This window comes from Oncorhynchus nerka, linkage group LG20, assembly GCF_034236695.1.
Source record: "Oncorhynchus nerka isolate Pitt River linkage group LG20, Oner_Uvic_2.0, whole genome shotgun sequence".
Classification (NCBI taxonomy): domain Eukaryota; kingdom Metazoa; phylum Chordata; class Actinopteri; order Salmoniformes; family Salmonidae; genus Oncorhynchus; species Oncorhynchus nerka.
In genome coordinates this window covers 85,475,392-85,496,765 of record NC_088415.1, presented here as the reverse complement: position 1 = coordinate 85,496,765, position 21,374 = coordinate 85,475,392, and the positions used below count along the sequence as shown (strand labels likewise).

The 21,374-nt window shown below is 45.8% G+C and overlaps 1 protein-coding gene across 1 annotated transcript in view; it reads right to left on the bottom strand.

Annotated features, from left to right (window-relative positions):
* The window catches only part of LOC115117263 (carboxyl-terminal PDZ ligand of neuronal nitric oxide synthase protein-like), a 54,521-nt gene extending 39,265 nt beyond the window's left edge, over positions 1–15,256 (bottom strand). Inside the window, exons 1-3 of the mRNA XM_065005079.1 lie at positions 15,042–15,256; positions 14,530–14,601; positions 802–894 (exon numbers count right to left, since the gene is read on the bottom strand). Coding sequence (XP_064861151.1) covers positions 802–894; positions 14,530–14,601; positions 15,042–15,146 — 270 coding nt within the window. The 5' untranslated portion in view covers positions 15,147–15,256. The remainder of the gene's footprint in view (positions 1–801; positions 895–14,529; positions 14,602–15,041) is intronic.
* Between the last annotated feature and the right edge of the window lie 6,118 nt (positions 15,257–21,374).

Below are 21,374 nucleotides of genomic sequence, written 5' to 3'. Positions count from 1 at the left end.
GGCCGGGCGGCCACTTCTAGGGAGAGTTTTGGTGGTTCCAAACATCTTCCATTTAAGAATGATGGATGCCACTGTGTTCTTGGGGACCTTCAATGCTGCAGAATGTTTTTGGTACCCTGCCCCAGATCTGTGCCTCGACAATCCTGTCTCAGAGCTCTACGGACAATTCCTTCGACCTCGTGGCTTGGTTATTGCTCTGACATGCACTGTCAGCTGTGGGACCTTATATATCATGTCCAATCAATTGAATTGACTAAAAGTGGACTCCAATCGAGTTGTAGAAACATCTCAAGGATGATCAATGGAAACAGGATGGACCTCAGCTCAATTTTGAGTTTCATAGCAAAGTCTCTAATACTTATGTAAATAAGGTATTTCTGCAAACAATTCTAAAAACCTGTTTTCGCTTTTCATTGTATATATTTTATATGATTATAAATATGGCATCAAAGTGTTGAAAAACAGATTTTTTGCTTTGGGTATTGTATGTAGATTGCTGAATACATTTTTATTATTTAATCCATTTTAGAATATGGCTGTAACGTAACAAAATGTGAAAGAATCAAGGGGTCTGAATTCTTTCCGAATGTACTGTATGTGTCATTGACTTCAGTGTAATATAATAATTGATGTTAGTGTGCATTATGGACACGACACAAGACAGCCAAACTCATACAATGTAAAATTGAAGGGGACTAAGAAAAAGTCTCCAATACAATGATAGAATAATTCCTAATAAAGAACAACATTTTGACATTCTGTTTTCATCGGGGTGTCTGTCATCTGTCGAAGGGGCCTTACCTTTTTCTTTTTTCTCAAAACCACCCTCACACCATCGGCAGACACAATGATGTTGACCTTCTTCTTCTTCATGTTCTTCAATTTGAATTCATACTGTAGGGGAGGGGGGGAGTGTCAATTAGATAGATTTGTTCATGAAATTGGAATGTCAAATAACCCATGCAATTATACGCTATACAGTATGGACTACCATGGACTTTGGTGTCCATTCCTATTCAAGAAGTAAACTGAAATTTCAATTCCTCAACCTTGTCCAGAGATACCTGATGTAATGGAATGAAAACATGTACCACTAACAGGTAGTGAGTTCTATCAGGGAGTGAGTACTAACAAGGAGAGAGTATTACCAAGGAGTGAGTACTAACAAGGAGTCAGTACTAACAGGTAGTAAGTACTAACAAGAAGTGAGTGCAAACAGGTAGTGAGTACTAACTGGGAGTGAGTACTAACAGGTAGTGAGTACTAACAGGTAGGTAGTAGTAACAGGTAGTGAGTACTAACTGGGAGTGAGTACTAACAGGTAGTGAGTACTAACAGGTGGTGAGTGGTAACAGGTAGTGAGTACTAACAGGTAGTGAGTACTAACAGGTAGTGAGTACTAACAGGTAGTGAGTACTAACAGGTAGGTAGTAGTAACAGGTAGTGAGTACTAACAGGTAGTGAGTGGTAACAGGTAGTGAGTACTAACTGGGAGTGAGTATTAACAGGTTGTGAGTGGTAACAGACAGTGAGTACTAACAGTTGGTGAGTACTAACAGGTTGTGAGTACTAACAGGTAGTGAGTACTAACAGGTCGGGAGTACTAACAGGAAGGTAGTAGTAACAGGTAGTGCGTGGTAAGGTAGTGAGTAAACAGGTAGTACTAACAGGTAGGTGTAGTAACAGGTAGTAACAGGTTGTGAGTACTAACAGGTTAGTGAGTACTAACAGGTAGGTAGTAGTAACAGGTAGTGAGTACTAACAGGTTGTGAGTACTAACAGGTAAGTAGTAACAGGTAGTGAGTAGTAACAGGTAGTGAGTACTAACAGGTGGTGAGTGGTAACAGGTGAGTACTAACAGGAAGGTAGTAGGTAGTGCTAGTGAGTACTAACAGGTCTAGTGAGTACTGAGTACTAACAGGTAGTGAGTACTAACAGGTAGTGAGTACTAACAGGTAGTGAGTACTAACAGGTAGGTAGTAGTAACAGGTAGTGAGTACTAACAGGTAGTGAGTACTAACAGGTTGTGAGTACTAACAGGTAGTGAGTGGTAACAGGTAGTGAGTACTAACTGGGAGTGAGTATTAACAGGTTGTGAGTGGTAACAGACAGTGAGTACTAACAGTTGGTGAGTACTAACAGGTTGTGAGTACTAACAGGTAGTGAGTACTAACAGGTCGGGAGTACTAACAGGAAGGTAGTAGTAACAGGTAGTGCGTGGTAACAGGTAGTGAGTACTAACAGGTCGTGAGTACTAACAGGTAGGTAGTAGTAACAGGTAGTGAGTACTAACAGGTTGTGAGTACTAACAGGTAGGTAGTAGTAACAGGTAGTGAGTACTAACAGGTTGTGAGTACTAACAGGTTGTGAGTACTAACAGGTAGTAGTAACAGGTAGTGAGTACTAATAGGTTGTGAGTACTAACAGGTAGTAGTAACAGGTAGTGAGTACTAATAGGTTCTGAGTACTAACAGGTAGTAGTAACAGGTAGTGAGTGGTAACAGGTAGGTAGTAGTAACAGGTAGGTAGTAGTAACAGGTAGTGAGTACTAACAGGTAGTGAGTACTAACAGGTCGTGAGTACTAACAGGTCGTGAGTGGTAACAGGTCGTGAGTACTAACAGGTAGTGAGTACTAACAGGTCGTGAGTACTAACAGGTCGTGAGTGGTAACAGGTAGGTAGTAGTAACAGGTAGTGAGTACTAACAGGTTGTGAGTTGTAACAGTTAGTGAGTGGGAGCAGGTAGTGAGTACTAACAGGTAGTGAGTACTAACAGGTCGTGAGTACTAACAGGTAGTGAGTACTAACAGGTAGGTAGTAGTAACAGGTAGTGAGTACTAACAGGTAGGTAGTAGTAACAGGTAGTGAGTACTAACTGGGAGTGAGTACTAACAGGTAGTGAGTACTAACAGGTAGTGAGTACTAACAGGTAGGTAGTAGTAACAGGTAGTGAGTACTAACTGGGAGTGAGTACTAACAGGTAGTGAGTACTAACAGGTAGTGAGTACTAACAGGTAGTGAGTGGTAACAGGTAGTGAGTACTAACAGGTAGTGAGTACTAACAGGTTGTGAGTACTAACAGGTAGTGAGTGGTAACAGGTAGTGAGTACTAACTGGGAGTGAGTATTAACAGGTTGTGAGTGGTAACAGACAGTGAGTACTAACAGTTGGTGAGTACTAACAGGTTGTGAGTACTAACAGGTAGTGAGTACTAACAGGTCGGGAGTACTAACAGGAAGGTAGTAGTAACAGGTAGTGCGTGGTAACAGGTAGTGAGTACTAACAGGTCGTGAGTACTAACAGGTAGGTAGTAGTAACAGGTAGTAAGTACTAACAGGTTGTGAGTACTAACAGGTTGTGAGTACTAACAGGTAGTGAGTGGTAACAGGTAGTGAGTACTAATAGGTTGTGAGTACTAACAGGTAGTAGTAACAGGTAGTGAGTACTAATAGGTTCTGAGTACTAACAGGTAGTAGTAACAGGTAGTGAGTGGTAACAGGTAGGTAGTAGTAACAGGTAGGTAGTAGTAACAGGTAGTGAGTACTAACAGGTAGTGAGTACTAACAGGTCGTGAGTACTAACAGGTCGTGAGTGGTAACAGGTAGGTAGTAGTAACAGGTAGGTAGTAGTAACAGGTAGTGAGTACTAACTGGGAGTGAGTACTAACAGGTAGTGAGTACTAACAGGTAGTGAGTACTAACAGGTAGGTAGTAGTAACAGGTAGGTAGTAGTAACAGGTAGTGAGTACTAACAGGTAGTGAGTACTAACAGGTCGTGAGTACTAACAGGTCGTGAGTACTAACAGGTCGTGAGTGGTAACAGGTAGTGAGTACTAACAGGTAGTGAGTACTAACAGGTCGTGAGTACTAACAGGTCGTGAGTGGTAACAGGTAGTGAGTACTAACAGGTCGTGAGTGGTAACAGGTAGTGAGTACTAACAGGTAGTGAGTACTAACAGGTCGTGAGTACTAACAGGTCGTGAGTGGTAACAGGTAGTAGTAGTAACAGGTAGTGAGTACTAACAGGTTGTGAGTTGTAACAGTTAGTGAGTGGGAGCAGGTAGTGAGTACTAACAGGTAGTGAGTACTAACAGGTCGTGAGTACTAACAGGTAGTGAGTACTAACAGGTCGTGAGTGGTAACAGGTAGTGAGTACTAACAGGTAGTGAGTACTAACAGGTCGTGAGTACTAACAGGTAGTGAGTACTAACAGGTCGTGAGTGGTAACAGGTAGTGAGTACTAACAGGTAGTGAGTACTAACAGGTAGTGAGTACTAACAGGTAGTGAGTACTAACAGGTTGTGAGTACTAACAGGTCGTGAGTGGTAACAGGTAGTGAGTACTAACAGGTAGTGAGTACTAACAGGTAGTGAGTACTAACAGGTCGTGAGTACTAACAGGTCGTGAGTACTAACAGGTAGTGAGTACTAAGGGACAGATCGAAATTGACAACTCACGGTGACAACTCAACTCAAAACACCCCCCTCCCCAAAGTTACAAATATTTCCACATGACACTCCCCTTGTACTATAAAATAAATGAACACCAAAACAAACACACTACCCTCCCTGTGTCCACCAAAACAAACACACTACCCCCCCCCCCCTGTGTCCACCAAAACAAACACACTACCCCCCTGTGTCCACCAAAACAAACACACTACCCTCCCTGTGTCCACCAAAACAAACACACTACCCCCTGTGTCCACCAAAACAAACACACTACCCTCCCAGTGTCCACCAAAACAAACACACTACCCTCCCTGTGTCCACCAAAACAAACACACTACCCTCCCTGTGTCCACCAAAACAAACACACTACCCTCCCTGTGTCCACCAAAACAAACACACTACCCTCCCTGTGTCCACCAAAACAAACACACTACCCTCCCTGTGTCCACCAAAACAAACACACTACCCTCCCTGTGTCCACCAAAACAAACACACTACCCTCCCTGTGTCCACCAAAACAAACACACTACCCCCCCTGTGTCCACCAAAACAAACACACTACCCTCCCTGTGTCCACCAAAACAAACACACTACCACCCCCTGTGTCCACCAAAACAAACACACTACCCTCCCTGTGTCCACCAAAACAAACACACTTACCCTCCCTGTGTCCACCAAAACAAACACACTACCCTCCCTGTGTCCACCAAAACAAATACACTACCCTCCCTGTGTCCACCAAAACAAACACACTACCCCCTGTGTCCACCAAAACAAACACACTACCCTCCCTGTGTCCACCAAAACAAACACACTACCCCCTGTGTCCACCAAAACAAACACACTACCCCCCCTCTATTTTCACCCAAACAAACACACTACCCCCCCCCCCTGTGTCCACCAAAACAAACACACTACCCTCCCCTGTGTCCACCAAATCAAACACACTACCCCCCCCCTGGGGGCTACACACACACAGCCCTATAGAAACGGGGGCTACACACCCACCATCCACCCCACACAGACCTATCGAAACTGGGGCTACACACACACAGCCCTATAGAAACGGGGGCTACACACTCACCATCCACCCCACACAGCCCTATAGAAACTGGGGCTACACACACACAGCCCTATAGAAACGGGGGCAACACACACACAGCCCTATAGAAACGGGGGCTACACACACACAGCCCTATAGAAACGGGGGCTACACACACACAGCCCTATAGAAACTGGGGCTACACACACACAGCCCTATAGAAACGGGGGCTACACACACACAGCCCTATAGAAACTGGGGCTACACACACACAGCCCTATAGAAACGGGGGCTACACACACACAGCCCTATAGAAACTGGGGCTACACACACACAGCCCTATAGAAACTGGGGCTACACACACACAGCCCTATAGAAACGGGGGCTACACACCCACCATCCACCCCACACAGCCCTATAGAAACGGGGGCTACACACACACAGCCCTATAGAAACGGGGGCTACACACACACAGCCCTATAGAAACTGGGGCTACACACACACAGCCCTATAGAAACGGGGGCTACACACACACAGCCCTATAGAAACGGGGGCTACACACACACAGCCCTATAGAAACGGGGCTACACACACACAGCCCTATAGAAACGGGGCTACACACACACAGCCCTATAGAAATGGGGGGCTACACACACACAGCCCTATAGAAACTGGGGCTACACACACACAGCCCTATAGAAACGGGGCTACACACACACAGCCCTATAGAAACGGGGCTACACACACACAGCCCTATAGAAACTGGGGCTACACACACACAGCCCTATAGACACGGGGCTACACACACACAGCCCTATAGAAACGGGGCTACACACACACAACCCTATAGAAATGGGGGCTACACACACACAGCCCTATAGAAACGGGGCTACACACACAGCCCTATAGAAACGGGGCTACACACACACAGCCCTATAGAAACGGGGGCTACACACACACAGCCCTATAGAAACTGGGGCTACACACACACAGCCCTATAGAAACGGGGGCTACACACACACAGCCCTATAGAAACGGGGGCTACACACACACAGCCCTATAGAAACTGGGGCTACACACACACAGCCCTATAGAAACTGGGGCTACACACACACAGCCCTATAGAAACGGGGGCTACACACACACAGCCCTATAGAAACTGGGGCTACACACACACAGCCCTATAGAAACAGGGGCTACACACACACACAGCCCTATAGAAACGGGGGCTACACACACACACAGCCCTATAGAAACGGGGGCTACACACACACACAGCCCTATAGAAACTGGGGCTACACACACACAGCCCTATAGAAACGGGGGCTACACACACACAGCCCTATAGAAACTGGGGCTACACACACACACAGCCCTATAGAAACGGGGGCTACACACACACAGCCCTATAGAAACGGGGGCTACACACACACAGCCCTATAGAAACGGGGGCTACACACACACACAGCCCTATAGAAACGGGGGCTACACACACACAGCCCTATAGAAACGGGGGCTACACACACAGCCCTATAGAAACGGGGGCTACACACACACAGCCCTATAGAAACGGGGGCTACACACACACAGCCCTATAGAAACGGGGGCTACACACACACACAGCCCTATAGAAACGGGGGCTACACACACACACAGCCCTATAGAAACGGGGGCTACACACACACACAGCCCTATAGAAACGGGGGCTACACACACACACAGCCCTATAGAAACGGGGGCTACACACACACACAGCCCTATAGAAACGGGGGCTACACACACACAGCCCTATAGAAACGGGGGCTACACACACACACAGCCCTATAGAAACAGGGGCTACACACACACACAGCCCTATAGAAACGGGGGCTACACACACACAGCCCTATAGAAACGGGGGCTACACACACACAGCCCTATAGAAACGGGGGCTACACACACACAGCCCTATAGAAACGGGGGCTACACACACACACAGCCCTATAGAAACGGGGGCTACACACACACACAGCCCTATAGAAACGGGGGCTACACACACACAGCCCTATAGAAACGGGGGCTACACACACACAGCCCTATAGAAACGGGGGCTACACACACACACACAGCCCTATAGAAACGGGGGCTACACACACACAGCCCTATAGAAACGGGGGCTACACACACACAGCCCTATAGAAACGGGGGCTACACACACACAGCCCTATAGAAACTGGGGCTACACACACACACAGCCCTATAGAAACTGGGGCTACACACACACAGCCCTATAGAAACTGGGGCTACACACACACAGCCCTATAGAAACTGGGGCTACACACACACAGCCCTATAGAAATGGGGGCTACACACACACAGCCCTATAGAAACGGGGGCTACACACACACAGCCCTATAGAAACTGGGGCTACACACACACAGCCCTATAGAAACGGGGGCTACACATTTACATTACATTTACATTTAAGTCATTTAGCAGACGCTCTTATCCAGAGCGACTTACAAATTGGTGCTTTCACCTTATGACATCCAGTGGAACAGCCACTTTACAATAGTGCATCTAAGTCTTTTAAGGGGGGGTGAGAAGGATTACTTTATCCTATCCTAGGTATTCCTTAAAGAGGTGGGGTTTCAGGTGTCTCCGGAAGGTGGTGATTGACTCCGCTGTCCTGGCGTCGTGAGGGAGTTTGTTCCACCATTGGGGGGCCAGAGCAGCGAACAGTTTTGACTGGGCTGAGCGGGAACTGTACTTCCTCAGTGGTAGGGAGGCGAGCAGGCCAGAGGTGGATGAACGCAGTGCCCTTGTTTGGGTGTAGGGCCTGATCAGAGCCTGGAGGTACTGAGGTGCCGTTCCCCTCACAGCTCCGTAGGCAAGCACCATGGTCTTGTAGCGGATGCGAGCTTCAACTGGAAGCCAGTGGAGAGAGCGGAGGAGCGGGGTGACGTGAGAGAACTTGGGAAGGTTGAACACCAGACGGGCTGCGGCGTTCTGGATGAGTTGTAGGGGTTTAATGGCACAGGCAGGGAGCCCAGCCAACAGCGAGTTGCAGTAATCCAGACGGGAGATGACAAGTGCCTGGATTAGGACCTGCGCCGCTTCCTGTGTGAGGCAGGGTCGTACTCTGCGGATGTTGTAGAACATGAACCTACAGGAACGGGCCACCGCCTTGATGTTAGTTGAGAACGACAGGGTGTTGTCCAGGATCACGCCAAGGTTCTTAGCGCTCTGGGAGGAGGACACGATGGAGTTGTCAACCGTGATGGCGAGATCATGGAACGGGCAGTCCTTCCCCGGGAGGAAGAGCAGCTCCGTCTTGCCGAGGTTCAGCTTGAGGTGGTGATCCGTCATCCACACTGATATGTCTGCCAGACATGCAGAGATGCGATTCGCCACCTGGTCATCAGAGGGGGGAAAGGAGAAGATTAATTGTGTGTCGTCTGCATAGCAATGATAGGAGAGACCATGTGAGGTTATGACCGAGCCAAGTGACTTGGTGTATAGCGAGAATAGGAGAGGGCCTAGAACAGAGCCCTGGGGACACCAGTGGTGAGAGCGCGTGGTGAGGAGACAGATTCTCGCCACGCCACCTGGTAGGAGCGACCTGTCAGGTAGGACGCAATCCAAGCATGGGCCGCGCCGGAGATGCCCAACTCGGAGAGGGTGGAGAGGAGGATCTGATGGTTCACAGTATTGAAGGCAGCCGATAGGTCTAGAAGGATGAGAGCAGAGGAGAGAGAGTTAGCTTTAGCAGTGCGGAGCGCCTCCATGATACAGAGAAGAGCAGTCTCAGTTGAATGACTAGTCTTGAAACCTGACTGATTTGGATCAAGAAGGTCATTCTGAGAGAGATAGCGGGAGAGCTGGCCAAGGACGGCACGTTCAAGAGTTTTGGAGAGAAAAGAAAGAAGGGATACTGGTCTGTAGTTGTTGACATCGGAGGAATCGAGTGTAGGTTTTTTCAGTAGGGGTGCAACTCTCGCTCTCTTGAAGACGGAAGGGACGTAGCCAGCGGTCAGGGATGAGTTGATGAGCGAGGTGAGGTAAGAGAGAAGGTCACCGGAAATGGTCTGGAGAAGAGAGGAGGGGATAGGGTCAAGCGGGCAGGTTGTTGGGCGGCCGGCCGTCACAAGACGCGAGATTTCATCTGGAGAGAGAGGGGAGAAAGAGGTCAGAGCACAGGGTAGGGCAGTGTGAGCAGAACCAGCGGTGTCGTTTGACTTAGCAAACGAGGATCGGATGTCGTCGACCTTCTTTTCAAAATGGTTGACGAAGTCATCTGCAGAGAGGGAGGAGGGGGGAGGGGGAGGAGGATTCAGGAGGGAGGAGAAGGTTGCAAAGAGCTTCCTAGGGTTAGAGGAAGATGTTTGGAATTTAGAGTGGTAGAAAGTGGCTTTAGCAGCAGAGAGAGAAGAGGAAAATGTAGAGAGGAGGGAGTGAAAGGATGTCAGGTCCGCAGGTAGGCGAGTTTTCCTCCATTTCCGCTCGGCTGCCCGGAGCCCTGTTCTCACACACACAGCCCTATAGAAACGGGGGCTACACACACACACAGCCCTATAGAAACGGGGGCTACACACACACAGCCCTATAGAAACGGGGGCTACACACACACAGCCCTATAGAAACGGGGGCTACACACACACAGTCCTATAGAAACGGGGGCTACACACACACAGCCCTATAGAAACAGGGGCTACACACACACAGCCCTATAGAAACGGGGGCTACACACACACAGCCCTATAGAAACTGGGGCTACACACACACATCCCTATAGAAACGGGGGCTACACACACAGCCCTATAGAAACAGGGGCTACACACACACAGCCCTATAGAAACGGGGGCTACACACACACAGCCGTATAGAAACGGGGGCTACACGCACACAGCCCTATAGAAACTGGGGCTACACACACACAGCCCTATAGAAATGGGGGCTACACACACAGCCCTATAGAAACGGGGGCTACACACACAGCCCTATAGAAACGGGGGCTACACACACACAGCCCTATAGAAACGGGGGCTACACACACAGCCCTATAGAAACTGGGGCTACACACACACAGCCCTATAGAAACGGGGGCTACACACACAGCCCTATAGAAACAGGGGCTACACACACACAGCCCTATAGAAACGGGGACTACACACACAGCCCTATAGAAACGGGGGCTACACACACACAGCCCTATAGAAACGGGGGCTACACACACAGCCCTATAGAAACTGGGGCTACACACACACAGCCCTATAGAAATGGGGGCTACACACACACAGCCCTATAGAAACTGGGGCTACACACACACAGCCCTATAGAAACGGGGGCTACACACACACAGCCCTATAGAAACGGGGGCTACACACACACACAGCCCTATAGAAACGGGGGCTACACACAGACAGCCCTATAGAAACGGGGGCTACACTCACAGCCCTATAGCCCACACACACAGCCCTATAGAAACGGGGCTACACACACACAGCCCTATAGAAACTGGGGCTACGGGGGGCTACACACACACAGCCCTATAGAAACTGGGGCTACACACACACAGCCCTATAGAAACGGGGGCTACACACACACAGCCCTATAGAAACGGGGGCTACACACACACAGCTCTATAGAAACGGGGGCTACACACACACAGCCCTATAGAAACGGGGGCTACACACACACAGCCCTATTGAAACGGGGGCTACACACACACAGCCCTATAGAAACGGGGGCTACACAAACACAGCCCTATAGAAACGGGGGCTACACACACACAGCCCTATAGAAACGGGGGCTACACAGACACAGCCCTATAGAAACTGGGGCTACACACACACAGCCCTATAGAAACTGGGGCTACACACACACAGCCCTATAGAAACGGGGGCTACACACCCACCATCCACCCCACACAGCCCTATGGAATCGGGGGCTACACACACACAGCCCTATAGAAACGGGGGCTACACACACACAGCCCTATAGAAACTGGGGCTACACACACACAGCCCTATAGAAACTGGGGCTACACACACAGCCCTATAGAAACGGGGGCTACACACACACAGCCCTATAGAAACGGGGGCTACACGCACACAGCCCTATAGAAACTGGGGCTACACACACACAGCCCTATAGAAACGGGGGCTACACACACAGCCCTATAGAAACGGGGGCTACACACACACAGCCCTATAGAAACGGGGGCTACACACACAGCCCTATAGAAACTGGGGCTATACACACACAGCCCTATAGAAACAGGGGCTACACACACACAGCCCTATAGAAACGGGGGCTACACACACAGCCCTATAGAAACGGGGGCTACACACACACAGCCCTATAGAAACGGGGGCTACACACACACAGCCCTATAGAAACGGGGGCTACACACCTGACAGTGGGAAATGAGGGGGAACATAAAAAGGACGGTTCTCATTATTTTCATGTGCATCAACAAATCTCTGCCTCTCGTAGCCTAGAAAGAGAGAATAAAGCAAATGGGCTATTCCCCTCTCTCTTTATGCTATTGTATGGGATTTGGAAGGCAGCAATGCCTGAAGAATGGATGTGGTGTTTTTTTGTCTGAGCTGATGCAGTCTTTACAAGCCCGGTTTCAGATATGTATACGCTGTCTTGCCACAAATGAACGTAGGAGTCGGCAGCACAAAGAGATCTGGGACCAGGCTAACTTTTCCGCCATAATGTAGAGTAGGTCATGTACTCCACTGTACACCAACAAGGGAACTTGGCCCAAGAAGGACGACTTTGATAAACAGTAAACGCTCGTTGAGCCCAATTCCATTATGATCCCAGAGGACACTGACTTTCCTCTGATCCAATTAGGACGACTTCAATAAACACTTGTTGGGCGCAATTCCATTATGGTCACGGAGGACACTGATTTGCGGCCGGAGTCCGGGGGGGGGGGGGGGGGGGGGGTACTGTCACGTCCTGACCGTAGAAAGCCTTTATTTTTCTATGGTGGAGTAGGTCAGGGCGTGACTGGGGGGTGTTCTAGTTATTATCTCTATGTGTAGTCTAGTTTTTGTATTTTTATGTTGGCCTGGTATGGTTCCAAATCAGAGGCAGCTGTCTATCATTGACTCTGATTGGGGATCATATTTAGGTAGCCTTTTCCCACCTGTTGTTTGTGGCATCTTGTTTTTGTATTGTTGCTTTTGAGCCCTACAAGGCTGAATGTTCGTTTGTTTCTCTTCATTGTTTTGTTGCTGGTTCACATTAAAAATAAATATGATGAACCCAAATCACGCTGCGCCTTGGTCTACCCATTATGACGATCGTTACAGTAGGATCTTAATTTGAGCCAGTTTGCTACAGCAGGAAAGTAATCCTGCAGCAACAGGAAATGTGAATTATTATGTGGATTATCATTCATGGATATTTTGTAGGGGTTGATACATTTTTCGTAAAGGCAAGTCAAGTCTGAAATGTAAAATTCTAAATTACAAACTTTAGAAGTGTCATGCCCTGACATTAGAGAGCCTTTTAATGTCTCTATTTGGTTTGGTCAGGGTGTAATTTGGGGTGGGCATTCTATGTTTTGTTATCTATGATTTTGTATTTCTATGTTTTGGCCGGGTATGGTTCTCAATCAGGGACAGCTGTCTATCGGTGTCTCTGATTGGGAGCCATACTTAGGTAGCCCTTTTTCTCTCCTTTCTTGGTGGGAAGTTGACTTTGTTTCGGGCACATAGCCTTTAGCTTCACGGTTTGTTTTGTAGTGTTTATTGTTTTGTTCGGCGTCTTTATTCTAAATAACGGAATATGTACGCTCACAACGCTGCACCTTGGTCCTCGTCCTTCAACAGCCGTGACAAGAAGTCTTTTTACCTCAAATACACTACAAGTTTGCACGTCCTGCTGTTCAGGAAAATTCAAAGCAACAAAAAAGTGATCAAATTTAAATCCCACATCTGTATGTTCACTAAAAATATTCCCCATCACTTTCCTCCTTATAAGAGTTGTCTCTCTCTGGACGTCATTGAGGAAGTGGCCAGCCTCTGTGTGAAACAGAGACACTGACCTCTGTGTCACACAGACCCGGCGGCATGGCTTGGTTAAATGTAGCATTTGGCTCTCCCAGCTGACTCTGCAGCAGTTAAATCCTCTCCGTAACACTGTAATACTCTGGCCCACTGCAGTATCCATTAATGCCAGACACCATCGCCATCTCTATCTCATCTCTCCAGCGGAGAGGACGTCTCTTAAAGAGATGGTTAAGGATATTGGTTTTAAGATGAAGAAAGATATCTCCTTATAGAGAGATGGTTAGGATTGGTTTGATAGGATTAGAAGAGATGGTTGGTTTAGACTGAGATTATACTTTTATAACCTTAGATGGTTGATTTGCAATATTTGATATGTAGATGTAGGTCAGTTCGATATGTAGATACCATACCAATGTGAGAGAGTAGAATATGAATCTCTTAAAAATATATTGGACACACACACATTCCTGTCTTATTTTTCTATTGACGGTATGTGTTTAGTGCTAACTGACTAATATAGTTTGACCTGAGTAGTGCAGTAGACATGAAGACTTAGGTTAGCCTTTAGCTCAACAGGTTAACAGAGACAAAAGAAAGCAGACTAAACAACAGCTTCTATTAACCATCACTGTTGAACAGCCATCACTAACCGTCTACCAGGTGATGCACACTCACTCACACAAAACACACAAACAAGCTATCACAAACACACATACAAGAACGCACGCACGCACGCACGCACACACACACACACACACACACACACACACACACACACACACACACACACACACACACACACACACACACACACACACACACACACACACAGTCCAAGTTTTTATTTAATTTAATTTTTTATCTTTAAGACATTGCAATATTCCTAATATGGAGAAAGTATCATTACTGGAAGGGAGAGAAACACATGTAATATTATGCCCCACAGGTAACTAGATAATTGGTAAAGTGATCATTGGTAAAGTGATCATTGGTAAAGTGATCATTGGTAAAGTGAAGTATCTTACCCGTATCCTTCTCATTGCAGCCACTATCTCCATCCGGCTGTTCGGACGACCCACTTCCAGACTGCCAATGTACTATAATATTTACACAGTTATGACATTTGTCATGAGTAACTCAAGTAAGTCTTGAACTCTTACTCTGTTCTCATATGCTTCTTGTCAAATGAACTTCACTGTACATTCTGAATACATTGTAAGGGTAGGCTACTGGACGTCTATATGGATTTGATGCATTGGTATGGGATAATACATTCATGAATACATTTCAACAAGCACACTGTAACATATAATACAGTGCAATCAGAATTCAATCAACACTGTTGAGTGTAATATTAGGGCACAATTCAAATGAAAAAAATAAAAATGTCAATCTAGCTATCATAATTTACATTGTTATAACATTTAGGAAAAATATCATTTTGAATATCAATTCATTATATAGTCAGCGCGCATCCGTACACTATAGACCCTTATGGATGAGCCGCTACTGTAGTTCATAGCCTATGTAACATTACCTTTGCCTCGAAGCAGACCCCATGCTGAAATGCCGCCTCGTTGTGCATTGGGATCCTCAAATCCTGTGCATCATCCACTAAATTATACCTGGTTATCCCTGGCATCGCCCTTCTGATACATACACGACTTGTCCAACACTAGTTTTATGCCAACGCTATTAGAAGACTGCAAATACGCGCATCTCGCCCAACACTCAAGAGGGTCTTTGATTGGTTAGTCGCCTAGAACCCAGCGGTCATTCCGGTTGAACCACTGTGCGCTACAGATTGATTGGCTAATGAATTTTGTTAACGCCATATGCGTCTAGCGGTCCAATTTGATACCGTCCGAGCTAGAATATCTGCCAGTCTAGTGGCGTTTCAGATGACGCACAATTCTCAAGGCAAGGTTGTCAATTATTTTTATGCCATTTCCATGAATAAAAACTGATGTTTACGCGCGTGCCAAATGACGAATGACAGCATCCAAATCTGCTTGAAGACCAGCTGTTTTGTTTTAAATCAGAGGATTCCACTATTTTCATTGGAACAGAGCATAGCATCATCATCATGGATTTGCAGGAGTAGCGTATAACTCTCTCCAATTCACATAAACCCTGTAATAAGGGTTGTATGACATCTAGTGGCATAATCTGGAAACAGCGCAGGTGCTGTTTTCAAATGTGCCTACTGTATTCTCCATTGGTGTCCAGATTAACTAAGTAAGCCTATGCAGATGTTAGCCTACTATTTGCGAACAACTAATCACAGAATCAATTTGATGCATGAGAGTTTATTCACAAGAACCAGGCAATTGCCCCCAGAATGGATTTGCTACACAATACCAACAGGGCAAAGACCATACTGTGTGTAATGTATGTGGAGGACAGATGTGTGATTGGTGTAGTGCTGGTCAAACATGGTGGATAAATAATGCAGGCCATTTTCCATTGAAAAATGGTCACAGTTCCGGCTCTCCCATTGGCACCAATGCATTAGCAGCTGGGTCTGGTCTGCTTAGTTCATTGACTGTATATGAACCAGAAAAAAGGAGCGAGTGAGACGTCTTGTTTCCACTTCCATCTCTGGCGCTGGTTAAATATGTGCTGTAAAAAAAAGGCCCTGCGCCTTTAAGGCAATGGCTGACAAGCCTTATGTTGGTAAATCACCCCCCCAAACTCATGTGAGTTTCCAGAAAAGAGAGGGAAATGGGTTTACAGGTCATGGGTAGATGGCCTAGTCAAGTTGTTGAGTCACGTGTGCGTCCATTTAACTATGAGTAGATATGATATAATGTTATAATTCTAATTATTTATGCAACAATGTGTTCGTCACCATCCTGTCTATTTCAAATCTTCTCATTGATCAGATGTGTCATTCAACGTGAATTCAGCACTTTGGGGGAGTGCACAACCCACATGGAATTCACCTTCTCTGGCAGCGTTTGAATTCAGCACTTTGGTTGGGGGGGGGGGGGGCACAACCCATATGGAATTCCCGTTCTCTGGCAGCGTTTGGAACTGCCGGTCTGTGGTCACGAACACCAAGTTCATTTCAGCCCATGCTGTCCTTCAGTCCCATGACTTTTGGCCTTGGCGGAGACATGGATCACCCCAGAGAACACAGCTGCTCTTTCTCCATCTGACTACGTTTTCTCTCACAGTCTGAGAGCATCTGGTGGCTCAGGTCTACTCATTTCTCTTAAGTGGAGATTTAAGTGGAGATTAAGTGGAGATTTTCTCTTTTCTCCTTCTCTCACCTGTCCATCTCCTCATTTTAATTCCATGTTGTCACTGTCACTTGTCCACTCAAGCTTAACATTATTGTCATCTATCGGTCACCAGGTGCCCTTGGAGAGTTCCTTAATGAGCTTGACACCTTGATAAGCTCATTTCCTGATGGCTCACCGCTCTTTGTACTTGGCGACTTCAACCTCCCGAAGTTTGCCTTCGATTCATTTCTTTCCAACTCTTTCTTTCCCCTCGCCTCTTTTGACCTCACCCTTTCCCAGTCCCCTCCCACTCACAAGGCAGGCAATACGCTTGACCTCACCCTTTCCCAGTCCCCTCCCACTCACAAAGCAGGCAATACGCTTGACCTCACCCTTTCCCAGTCCCCTCCCACTCACAAAGCAGGCAATACGCTTGACCTCACCCTTTCCCAGTCCCCTCCCACTCACAAAGCAGGCAATACGCTTGACCTCACCCTTTCCCAGTCCCCTCCCACTCACCAGGCAGGCAATACGCTTGACCTAATCTTTACTAGAGGCTGCTCACCTACTAATCTCACTGCAACCCCCCCTCCAGGTCTCCCCCCTAACCACAATCTCAGTAACCACAAGGAGAAATGTCCATCACAAGAGACAAGTCTGGGGGAAAAATATTTTTATTAGAAATACTTAAGATGAAAAAAAAATTGTGGAATGTGAATGACAACCCATCCCTTCATTTGAGTGGCATTTTCATGACCTTATTGTTACAGTAGGCCCTCTAGTTATGACATCATGTTTGGATGTTATTCTCTTTTATGAGTCAAGCTTGATACCGGCCTGTTCTCTCAGTGTCCAGACGATGGCACTAGATCTCTGTATTAGACATGCTGACAAATCTCAACAACATTATAACAAATGTCAGATTCATCTCAATAGGGGGAAATTCCATGTTGACAGATTAAGTTGAGATTCAAGAGTTTTCACCTAAAAATGTATTAACGAACAAAAACCATTGATGTTCAAAGTTTAACAAACCATAGACCTTATTAATGCACAATGACTACTCGCAATCATTTCCACAGAAAATTGTACAAAAACACATTTACAGGAACTGTACAGATCCAAACATTGCATCTGCACCGTTTTTTCAGTAGGGGAGAGTTGAACCAAAAGGATAAGTTGTTTCTAGGAAACCATAAATACAATTATTCATCATTTGACCAAATATTTAGGAAGAGGTCATCATTTCATGGAGTCTGAGAAGAAGTTGGGTCCAAAAACAGATTTTCATCAAGTGAAATGAATGTAAAGTAGATCATTTTAAGATTGTTCAATACATCGGTTGGGGTCTCTATACGTTTTAATATTAGGACCTAAACCTAGCATGAACGTGCATACTGTACTTATAGCTGTGTGGGCTAATATAGTTTAAATGTTTGCCTTGGAGTGTCAATGGCCATGGGGTAAGTTGAGACAATGGTGGAGCCAATGGCAAGTTGAGCAATTGGAAGTATTTCTTCCCTGGCGTAATGCAAGGCATTATCGCTGGGATATGGGGTAACAACAGGCCTGCACTATTTTTAAGTGTTTACAAAAGTACAAAGTTTGTTAGGTGTTAAGACTGTGTTAAATGATTAAAAGACAACAAATTGCTATTGTGTTTGAGAAATAAAGATAGACATGATTTTTAAAACGTAGTGGTAATATTTAATTCAGTACAGAAATATGTAGGCGGCTTAACTTAGTCAACGTGAGCTGCAGGGGTACGAGGTCATTGAGGTAGCTATGTACAGAGCTGCAGGGGTACGAGGTCATTGAGGTAGCTATGTACAGAGTTGCAGGGGTACGAGGTCATTGAGGTAGCTATGTACAGAGTTGCAGGGGTACGAGGTCATTGAGGTAGCTATGTACAGAGCTGCAGGGGTACGAGGTCATTGAGGTAGCTATGTACAGAGTTGCAGGGGTACGAGGTCATTGAGGTAGCTATGTACAGAGCTGCAGGGGTACGAGGTCATTGAGGTAGCTATGTACAGAGCTGCAGGGGTACGAGGTCATTGAGGTAGCTATGTACAGAGCTGCAGGGGTACGAGGTCATTGAGGTAGCTATGTACAGAGCTGCAGGGGTACGAGGTCATTGAGGTAGCTATGTACAGAGCATTCACTAAAGTATTCAGACCCATTCACCGTTTCCACATTTTGTTAGATTACAACATTTCTAAAAACCTGGTTTTTGCTTTGTCATTATGGGGTATTGTGTGTAGATTGAGCGCCAAAATGATTGAATACATTTTAGAAGAAGGCTGTAATGTAACAAAATGTGGAAAAAGTAAAGGTGTCACTGTAATAGTAGGGGTAAAGTGACTAGGTAAAAACAGTGAAAGAGTGTGTGAAGAGTCCAGTGTGTGTGAAGAGTCCAGTGTGTGTGAAGAGTCCAGTGTGTGTGAAGAGTCCAGTGTGTGTGAAGAGTCCAGTGTGTGTAAAGATTCCAGTGTGTGTGAAGATTCCAGTGTGTGTGAGAGTCCAGTGTGTGTGAAGATTCCAGTGTGTGTGTGAAGAGTTCAGTGTGTGTGAAGATTCCAGTGTGTGTGAAGAGTCCAGTGTGTGTGTGAAGAGTCCTGTGTGTGTGTGTGTGAAGGGTCCAGTGTGTGTGTGAAGAGTCCTGTGTGTGTGTGAAGGGTCCAGTGTGTGTGTGAAGAGTCCTGTGTGTGTGTGTGTGAAGGGTCCAGTGTGTGTGTGAAGAGTCCTGTGTGTGTGTGTGAAGAGTCCTGTGTGTGTGTGAAGGGTCCAGTGTGTGTGTGAAGGGTCCAGTGTTTTACAAGAGAGTCCGGGTAGCCGTTTGATTAGCTGTTTAGCAGATGTCTTGGAGGTAGAAGCTGTTCAGGGTCCTATTGGTTCCAGACTTGGCGCTCTGGTACCACTTGCCATGCGGTAGCAGAGAGAACAGTCTATGGCTTAGGTGGCTGGAGTAATTGAAAATGTTTGGGGCCTTCCTCTGACATTAGCAAATGTCATCAAAATTGATAAAATGTTTGAAAAACAATTCTAATAAATGTAACAGTTGGCCAATGGAGAAGTTAACCCAAACATTTGGAATGTTTTTAATCCTTAAACTATTGACTGGATTATAGCACATGAAACATTTTACTGGCACTGACATTTAATGGAGTTCAGGGATTTTGGTGGAAATTCCAGCATTCTATTTTTTTTTTTTTTTTTAAATCTTAGAATGCACTCAAATGTATCAGATATTTTGTAAATATTTTGTGTTAAAATAAAGACAATTATGTGCCTACTTTGCATAAATACATACTTATTTGCATAAACACAGGGGTGGAACAGGTTTGCAACCACCAAAAACTTCCTCTGTCTAGGCCTACCTGCACTCACCTGCACTGTCTAGACTGACTCATTAATTACTGTGTCACGTTCTCTTGCATAATTCAATAACAGGATAGTCTAAGATTAAAACAGGTTTGGCTCTAGATTACACCTATATATATATATACGTACTCACCACCCTCTGTAGCACCTTTCAGTCGGGTGCCTTGCAGTTGCCATACCCAGCGGTGATGCAGTCAGTCAAGATGCTCTCGATGGTGCAGCTGTAGAACTTTTGGAGGAACTTTAAAATTGGATTTGATCCGGGGTGAATTGTGCCAAAAGGTACCACTTTTTTTTTTTGAACAAGTTATGTTTTCAAAACTTTAATGTTTACATAAATTCTGATTATTTCCAGAGATCCGAAACATCCTGAAATATATGCAGATATCTTTGTTCGTAAGGATACCATATTTCCCTTGACAGAGTGATACTGAATGTAAACCATTGCTCAATTTACCACACTCTCCCCTGTATGTTATTTTACTGTGTAAATTGTTCAAAGTAGTCATTGTGCATAGAGTTGTATGATTTGTTAATCTTTGAAATCAATGGTTTTTATTTTGGCATACAATTGAAAGTGAAAAATCAGAGTCTCCGTGACCGTGGAATTGCCCACAGTGCACCCATAATGCACCATTTCAAATTGACCAGAAAATTGTCTTGATGGGTCGTTCTACCGAATGGTCTGATGACAATAGTTCCACTTTTTAATTTCACTTAAGAGTTTGACACAATAAGTAGTGACAAAATGTCCACATCTTCATGGAAATTAGGTTTGACTATTTTGAGTCGGGATGACGTCTGAAACAAATCATTGAACCAAGGCACAGAGAGTAGCCAGAAACATCAATACACCTCACTGAACAGAGTGCAGCGTCAGCCCCCCCCCCACACACACACAAAAAAAACTGTATGTGACATGAACAAGTGGTCAAGAGCATAACATGTGTAAAACACCTTCAAATCCCTAATCTGACACAAAGGTTGTTCCTTTGCAATGCTTCAGTCTGGGTACTGACTGTACTCATTTATTATTTATCATTACAGGCAAGAGCAGCTGAACAAGGTGCAATTTTCTCAGTCCTCTTTCTTTAGCTGACCTAAATTCAACCAAAGTATAACAGTTTTGCTTCAGCTTGAAAGCCCCATTCGAGACGCCAGGCCTATTTTCAAAGCCATGACGATAAGAGTTACGAACATGAGGTTTAAGAGCAACCACACTGATGTCCAACAGTGAAATAAATTATACAGATTGGTCAAAG